This window comes from Salmo salar, chromosome ssa29 (assembly GCF_905237065.1).
Source record: "Salmo salar chromosome ssa29, Ssal_v3.1, whole genome shotgun sequence".
NCBI classification, from domain to species: domain Eukaryota; kingdom Metazoa; phylum Chordata; class Actinopteri; order Salmoniformes; family Salmonidae; genus Salmo; species Salmo salar.
Genome location: NC_059470.1, coordinates 27,815,869 through 27,825,000, shown reverse-complemented (window position 1 = coordinate 27,825,000; position 9,132 = coordinate 27,815,869). Strand labels below are relative to the sequence as shown.

Genomic DNA, 9,132 nt, shown 5'->3' with positions numbered 1-9,132 from the left:
GCTCCTTCTGCCATCTCTATAGCCGTAATACCCAGAGACCACAGGTCACTCTGAAAGACAGAGAGAGAGGAGGGATTGAGATGACCAGGGAAAATACACTAAAGCCACAAACAGACATACACACAGCCTACTGTGGTACCTTGAAGTCGTAGGTGGCCTCAGGGTTCTCGTCGCAGGCGATGACTTCAGGAGCCATCCAATATGGCGTCCCTATAAACGTGTTCCTCCTCCCCACCGTACGGTCCAACTGGGCACTCACACCAAAGTCCACTGGAACACACACACACACACACACACACACACACACACACACACACACACACACACACACACACACACACACACGTGAAACATTTTGATCTGTCTGTCCGCCAGTCTGTCTGTTTTCCTGTTTGTCTGTGTGTCTCACCCAGTTTGACCTCTGCGTTCTCTGTCAGCAGGACGTTCTGACCCTTGATGTCTCTGTGGATGACCTTGTGTTGGTGGAGATGGGTCAGACCCTAGAGAGAGAGAGAGAGAGAGAGAGAGAGAGAGAGAGAGAGAGATAACTGTTGGTTATTATAAGGCACACTCCATACACAGAAACGTGTACAAGGCTCTCCCTCGATTTGGCAAATCTGACCATAATTCTATCATCCCGATTCCTGCTCACAAGCAAAAACTAAAGCAGGAAGCACCAGTGACTCAGTCAATAAAAAAGTGGTCAGATGAAGCAGATGCTAAGCTACATGACAGTTTTGCTTGCACAGACTGGAACATGTTCTTGGATTCTTCCGATGGCATTGAGGAGTACACCACTTCAGTCACTGGCTTCATCAAAAAGTGCATCGATGACGTCGTACCCAGAGTGACTATACGTACATACCCCAACCAGAAGACATGGATTACAGGCAACATCCGCATTCACCAGGACGCAGGGCCAGACGGATTACCAGGACGTGTACTCTGAGCATGCGCTGACCAACAAGTGTCTTCACTGCCATTTTCAACCTGTCCCTAACGGAGTCTGTAATGCCAACACGTTTCAAGCAGACCACCATGGTCCCTGTGCCCAAGAACACTAAGGTAACCTGCCTAAACAACTACAGATACGTAGCACTCACGTCTGTAGCCATGAAGTGCTTTGAAAGGCTGGTCATGGCTCACATCAACACCATTATCCCAGAAACCCTAGACCCACTCCAATTTGCATACCGCCCAAACAGATCCACAGAGGATGCAATTTCTACTCCACACTGCCCTTTCCCCACCTGGACAAAAAGAACACCTATGTGAGAAGGCTATTCATTGACTACAGCTCAGTGTTCAACACCATAGTGCCCTCAAAACTCATCACTATTTCATGTCAGCAGGTTTCATTCCAAATATGTTGATTGCATTAGTTTAGATGTGGGGGAGTTAGAGAATGAGAGGTGAGAGAGGGTGACAAGGCAAGAAGGAACTTCTAATCTATGCCATCAAAGGGAACATAACATTTGACATCCCAATTAGGATCTGGCTAAAAATACTTGAATCAGTTATAGAACCCATTGGCCTTTATGGTTGTGAGGTCTGGGTTCCGCTCACCAAACAAGAATTCACAAAATGGGACAAACACCAAATTGAGACTCTGCATGCAGAATTCTGCAAAAATATCCTCTGTGTACAACGTAAAATACCAATTAATGCATGTAGAGCAGAATTAGGCCAATACCCGCTAATTATCAAAATCCAGAAAAGAGCTGTTAAATTCTACAACCACCTAAAAGGAAGTGATTCCCAAACCTACCATAACCTCCCAAACCTTCCACCAGCTGGCTGGAGTGTTTACGGACACATTCAATCTCTCCCTATCCCAGTCTGCTGTCCCCACTTCAAGATGTCCATCATTGTTCCTGTACCCAAGAAAGCAAAGGTAACTGAAATGACTATCGCCCCGTAGCACTCACTTCTGTCATCATGAAGTGCTTTGAGAGACTAGTTAAAGATCGTATCCCCTCTACCTTACCGAACACCCTAGACCCACATCAATTTGCTTACCGGCCCAATAGATCCACAGACGATGCAATTGCCACCGCACTGCACACTGCCCATTTCCATCTTTTACATTTGTATTTTTTTTACATTTAACCTTTAACTAGGCAAGTCAGTTCAGAACAAATTCTTATTTACAATGACGGCCTACCACAGCCAAATCCGGACGACGCTGAGCCAATTGTGCACCGCCCGATCTGACTCACAATCACAGCCGGATGTGATTTAGCCTGGATTCGAACCAGGGACTGTAGTGTCGCCTCTTGCACTGCCCCACTCGGGAGACCCGATCTGGACAAGAGGAATACCTATGTAAGAATCCTGTTCATTGACTGTAGCTCAGCATTCAACACCATAGTACCCTCCAAGCTCATCATTAAGCTCGGGGCCCTGGGTCTGAACCCCGCCCTGTGCAACTGGGTCCTGGACTTCCTGATGGTCCGCGTCCAGGGGGTGAAGGTAAGAAGCATCACCTCCACTCCGCTGATCCTCAACACTGGGGCCCCACAAGGGATGCGTGCTCAGCACCCTCCTGTACTCCCTGTTCACCCATGACTGCGTGGCCACGCACGCCTCCAACTCAATCATCAAGTTTGCAGACAACACAACAGTAGTAGGTCTGATTACCAACAATGATGAGACAGCCTACAGGGAGGAGGTGAGGGTCCTGGGAGAGTGGTGCCAGGAAAATAACCTCTCACTCAACGTCAACAAAATGAAGGAGCTGATCGTGGACTTCAGGAAACAGCAGAGGTAGCACAACCCTATCCACATCGACGGGACCGCAGTGGAGAAGGTGGAAAACTTCGAGTTCCTTGGCGTAGATGGACAAAATGAATTGGTCCACCCACACAGACAGTGTGGTGAAGGCGGCGCAAAAGCATCTCTTCAACCTTAGGAGGCTGAAGAAATTTGGCTTGTCACCTAAAACACTCACAAACTTTTACAGATGCACAATTGAGAGCATCCTGTCAGGCTGTATCACCGCCTGGTACGGCAACTGCACCGCCCGCAACTGCAGGGCTCTCCAGAGGGTGGTGCGGTCTGCCCAATGCATCATCGGGAGCACACTGCCTGCCCTCCAGGACACCTACAGCACCCGATGTCACAGGAAGGCCAAAAAGATTATCAAGGACATTAACCACCCGAGCCATTGCCAGTTCACCCCGTTATCATCCAGAAGGTGAGGTCAGTACAGGTGCATCAAAGCGGGGACCGAGAGACTGAAAAACAGCTTCTATTTCAAGGCCATCGGACTGTTAAATAGCCATCACTAGCCGGCTTCCACCCAGTTATGTAACCCTGCACCTTAGAGGCTGCTATAGACTTGGAATCACTGGCCACCTTAATAATGGAACACTAGTCACTTTAATAATGGAACACTAGCCACTTTAATAATGGAACACTGGCCACTTTAATAATGGAACACTGGCCACTTTAATAATGGAACACAATGTTTACATGCTGCTTTACTCATCTCATTAGTATATACTGTATTTTAGTCAATGCCACTGACATTGCTCAATCTAATATTTATATATTTCTTAATTTCATTCTTTTAGATTAGTGTGTATTGTTGTGAATTGTTAGATATTACTGCACTGGTTGAGCTAGGAACACAAGCATTTCGCTATACCCGCAATAACATCTGCTAAATATGTGTATGTGACCAAAAAACTTGATTTGATAAAGCCATCACCTACAGCGAGATGAACCTGGAGAAGAGTCCCTTAAGCCAGTTGGTCCTGGGGCTCTGTTCACAAACACAAACGGACCCCACAGAGCCCCAGGACAGCAACACAATTAGACCCAACCAAATCATGAGAAAACCAAAAGAGAATTACTTGACACATTGGAAAGAATTTACCAAAAAACTAAGCAAACTATAATGTTATTTGGCCCTATACAGAGAGTACACAGTGGCAGAAAACCTGACCACTGTGACTGACCCAAAATTAAGGAAAGCTTTGACTATGTACAGACTCAGTGAGCATAGCCTTGCAATTCACAAAGGTCGCCGTAGGCAGTCCTAGCTCTCAAGAGAAGACTAGAAGGCTATGTGCACACACTGCCCACAAAATGAGGTGGAAACTGAGCTGCACTTCCTAACCTCCTGCCAAATATATGACAATATTAGAGACACATATTTCCTTCAGATTACACAGACCCACAAATATTTAGAAAACAAATCCAATGTTGATAAACTGCCATATTGTCACGACTTCCACCAAAGTCGTTTCCTCTCCTTGTTCAGGCGGTGTTCGGCGGTCGGCGTCACTGGTCTTCTAGCCATCGTCGATCCACTTTTCATTTTCCATTTGTTTTGTCTTGTTTTGGGTTTTGTACCCATGTAGCTAATTTTTGTATTGCCGTGGGTTTTGTATTAAACTGCTCCGGCTATTACCTATTTCTGCTCTCCTGCATCTGACTTCACTGCCACCAGTTCCGCAACCCTTACAGAATTCCACACCACCATATGGAGTCAGCAGGAGCAGGTGCCCCTGGTATAAGGGTCGAGGAGCGCGTCCTGGAGCAAGAGGCGATGATCCACCATCTAGGCACCGCAATGGACCGCGTTGTCCAAATCATGGACCACTGGGAGAGACAGGGAGTTCCTCCAGTGCCTCCCCCAGCACAACAGGGGCCTCCACTACTCACTCCCCCTGCACCCGGTTTCAGTGGGATTCGCCTCACCCTCCCCGGGGAGTACGATGGGACGGCTGCCCGCTGCCAGGGTTTCCTACTGCAGTTGGATTTATACCTGGCAACCGTCCACCCGGCTCCTTCGGGCTGTGAGAGGGTGTCCGCCCTCATCTCTTGCCTCTCGGGGAAAGCCCTAGAGTGGGCCAACGCCGTGTGGGTGGAAGGAGATGCGGTGTTAGACCACTTTTTTATTTTTTTATTTTACCAGGTAAGTTGACTGAGAACACATTCTCATTTACAGCAACGACCTGGGGAATAGTTTCAGGGGAGAGGAGGGGGATGAATGAGCCAATTGTAAGCTGGGGATGATTAGACAGCCGTGATGGTATGAGGGCCAGATTGGGAATTTAGCCAGGACACTGGGGTTTGAGGAGTTCAAACTTTGAGGAGTTCACCTGTCGTTTCCGGGCAGTCTTCGACCACCCGCCTGAGGGCAGAGCGGCGGGTGAACAGCTTTTCCACCTACGGCAGGGGACAAGGAGCGCACAGGAGTTCGCTTTGGACTTTCGGACCCCGGCCTCCTGAGCGGGATGGAACGACAGGGCCCTCATCAACCACAATCACTGCAGTTTGCGCGAGGACATCCGTTGAGAGTTGGCCTGCAGGGACACCACCCTTACCTTCGACCAGCTGGTGGACCTGTCCATTCGGCTGGATAACCTGCTGGCTACCCGCGGACGTCCAGATCGGGGTCTGTTGGTTCCATCCCCCAGCACCACTGCTCCGATGCCCATGGAGCTGGGAGGTGCTGCGCTCAGGGAGACCAGAGATCTGTGGCCGCAGAGGTCACACTGACGGTCGGTGCCGGGTTGGTTCCTCTGGGGGTCGAGGCAGCAGGCAGGGCACTCGGGCGTCACCCCAGGTGAGAAAGCACCATTCTCACCCAGAGCCCTCTGTTGCACACGTTTTTGCTCGTACCTTTCCTGAGTTGTCCCCGCATTCCCAGCATAAGGCGTTCGTCGATTCAGGTGCGGCTGGGAATTTTGTTGACAGTTCATTTGCCCATAGTTTAGGGATCCCCATCGTTCCTGTGGCTACACCCTTCCCAGTTCACGCCTTAGATAGTCGACCATTAGGGTCTTGGTTGATTAGGGAGGCCCCCATTCCTCTGGGCATGGTGACGTGGGGGGGGGGGGGGTGTCACACGGACAGAATCAGTCTCTTTCTCATTGACTCTCCTGCGTTTCCCATGGTGCTAGGCCTACCCTGGTTAGCTTGTCATGACCCCACTGTTTCATGGCTAAGGAGGGCTCTCATGGGGTGGTCGCAAGAGTGTTCGGGAAGGTGTTTAGGGGTTTCCAAAGGTGCTACTACGGTGGAAAGTCCAGACCAGGTCTCCACCGTGCGCATTTCCCCCGAATATGCCGATTTGGCTCTCGCCTTCTCCAAAAAGAAGGCGACTCAATTACCACCCCATCGACGGGGGGATTGTGCGATAAATCTCCTGGTAGACGCTGCAATTCCCAGGAGTCACGTCTATCCTCTGTCACAAGCGGACGGTGGCTATGGAAACATATGTCTCCGAATCCCTGCGTCAGGGGTACATTCGGTCCTCCACTTCCTCCGCCTCCTCGAGTTTATTTTTTGTGAAGAAGGAGGGAGGTCTGCGCCCGTGTGTTGATTATCGGTCTTAATCAGATAACTGTGAGGTACAGTAACCCGCTACCTCTTATCGCCACGGCAATTGAGTCAATGCACGGGGAGCGCTTCTTCACCAAACTTGATCTCAGGAGTGCTTACAACCTGGTACGTATCCGGGAGGAAGACAAGTGGAAGACTGTGTTCAGTACGACCTCAGGGCATTATGAGTACCTCGTCATGCCGTACGGGTTGATGAATGCTCCATCAGCGCATTCAGTCTTCCAAGCCTTTGTAGACAAGATTTTCAGGGACCTGCACGGGCAGGGTGTAGTGGGGTATATTGATAACATTCTGATATACTCCGCTACATGCGCCGAGCATGTGTCCCTGGTGCGTAATTGGCCGACTCCCACCACGGTAAAGGAGGTGCAGCGGTTTCTAGGGTTTGCCAATTACTACCGGAGGTTTATCCGGGGTTTTGGTCAGGTAGAGGCTCCCATTACCTCACTACTGAAGGGGGGACCGGTACGTTTGCAGTGGTCGGCTGAGGCGGACAGGGCCTTTGGTCACCTGAGGGCTCTGTTTACCTCGGCTCCTGTGCTGGCCCATCCGGATTCCTCTTTGGCATTCATAGTGGAGGTGGATGCGTCCGAGGCTGGGATAGGAGCTGTGCTCTCTCAGCGCTCGGGTACACCACCGAAGCTCCCCTTCTTCTCGAGGAAGCTCAGCCCGGCGGAGCGAAATTATGACGTGGGGGACCGGGAGCTGTTGGCTGTCGTCAAGGCTCTGAAGGTGTGGAGACACTGGCTTGAGGGGGCTAAACACCCTTTTCTCATCTGGACTGACCACCGCAATCTGGAGTACATCTGGGCGGCGAGGAGACTGAACCCTCGCCAGGCAAGGTGGGCCATGTTTTTCACCCGTTTTGTTTTCACCCTTTCTTACAGACCAGGTTCCCAGAACGTGAAGGCAGACACACTGTCCCGGCTGTATGACACAGAGGAGCAGCCCATGGATCCCACCCCCATACTCCCGGCCTCCTGACTAGTGGCGCCGGTAGTGTGGGAGCTGGACGAGGACATTGAGCAGGCGTTGCGTGCAGAGCCCGCTCCCCTCCAGTGTCTCGCTGGGTGTCTGTACGTTCCGTCTGCTGTCCATGACCGGCTGGTCTATTGGGCCCACACGTCACCCTCCTCTGGTCATCCAGGCATCGGTCATCCAGGCATCGGTCGGATGGTGCGCTGTCTGAGTGGGAAGTACTGGTAGCCCACTTTAGCTAAGGACGTGAGGGTGTATGTTTCCTCCTACTCGGTGTGCGCCCAGTGTAAGGCTCCTAGGCACCTGCCCAGAGGTAAGCTACACACCTTACCCGTTCCACAGCGGCCATGGTCACACCTCTCGATCGAGTTCCTGACCGATCTTCTCTCATCACAGGGAAACACCACGATCCTGGTGGTTGTGGATCGTTTCTCTAAGTCCTGCCATCTCCTCCCGCTGCCCGGTCTCCCTACGGCCCTACAGACTGCGGAGACCTTGTTTACACACGTCTTCCGGCACTATGGGGTGCCTGAGGACATAGTGTCTGATCGGGATCCCCAGTTCACTTCGAGGGTCTGGAGGGCGTTCATGGAACGTCTGGGAACTCGATCAGCCTTACCTCGGGTTTTCACCCCGAGAGTAATGGGTAGGTGGAGAGAGTAAACCAGGATGTGGGTAGGTTTCTGAGGTCTTATTGCCATGACCGGCTGGGGGAGTGGGCAGTGTTCGTGCCCTGGGCAGAGATGGCCCAGAACTCGCTCCGCCACTCCTCCACTTACCTCTCTGCCTTCCAGTGCGTACTGGGGTATCAGCCGGTTCTGGCTCCTTGGCATCAGAGTCAGACCGAGGCTCCTGCGGTGGACGACTGGTTCCGGCGCGCGGAGGAAACATGGGACGCCGCCCATGTTCACCTACAGTGCGCCGTGCTGCGCCAGAAAGCCGGCGCAGACCGTCACCGCAGTGAGGCCCCGGTGCGTCTCGACCCGAAACCTGCCCCTCCGCCTGCCCTGCCGGAAGCTGGGTCCGCTGTTTGTGGGGCCATTTAAAGTCCTGAGGAGACTGAACGAGGTGAGTTACAGGTTACAACTTCCCCCAGATCACCGTATTAACCCCTCGTTCCATGTGTCTCTCCTCAGGCCGGTGGTGGCTGGCCCGCTCCAGGAGTCTGAGGTGTGGGAGGTTCCTCCGCCCCCTCTGGACATCGAGGGGGCCCCGGCGTACTTCGTTCGATCCATATTGGATTCGAGACGTCGGGCGCGGGGCCTTCAGTACCTCGTGGACTGGGAGGGGTACAGTCCGGAGGAGAGATGCTGGGTTCCGGTGGAGGACGTTTTGGACCCGTCAAGGCTGCGGGAGTTCCACAGTCTCCGTCCGGATCGCCGTGCACCTCGCCCTGCGGGTCGTCCCCGAGGCCGGTGTCGGTGCGCTGCTGGAGCCGCGCATCAAGGGGGGGTACTGTCACGACTTCCACCGAAGTCGTTTCCTCTCCTTGTTCGGGCCGTGTTCGGCGGTCGGCGTCACCGGTCTTCTAGCCATCGTCGATCCACTTTTCATTTTCCATTTGTTTTATCTTGTTTTCTTACACACCTGGTTTCCATTTCCCTCATTAATTGTTGTGTATTTAACCCTCTGCTCCCTCCATGTCCTTGTGTGGAATTGTTTGTTTGTAAGTGCTTGTACTCTATGTTACTGGTGCGCGTTGGGTTTTGTACCCATGTAGGTTATTTTTGTATTGCCGTGGGTTTTGTATTAAACTGCTCCGGCTATTACCTATTTCTGCTCTCCTGCGTCTGACTT

General features: G+C 52.0%; 1 protein-coding gene across 10 annotated transcripts in view; it reads right to left on the bottom strand.

The window, feature by feature from the left end:
* The window catches only part of LOC106590524 (TRAF2 and NCK-interacting protein kinase-like), a 67,274-nt gene that overhangs the window by 41,736 nt on the left and 16,406 nt on the right, over window positions 1–9,132 (bottom strand). For all 10 annotated transcript variants that reach the window (XR_006762740.1, XM_045711032.1, XM_045711036.1 and 7 more), the window contains exons 6-8: window positions 410–500; window positions 140–270; window positions 1–50 (exon numbers count right to left, since the gene is read on the bottom strand). The exon at window positions 1–50 is cut by the window's left edge and continues 5 nt beyond it. Coding sequence is in view for 9 of the 10 variants with exons in the window: in XM_045711032.1 (XP_045566988.1) it covers window positions 1–50; window positions 140–270; window positions 410–500 (272 nt within the window). In the remaining variant the exon portion in view is untranslated. The remainder of the gene's footprint in view (window positions 51–139; window positions 271–409; window positions 501–9,132) is intronic.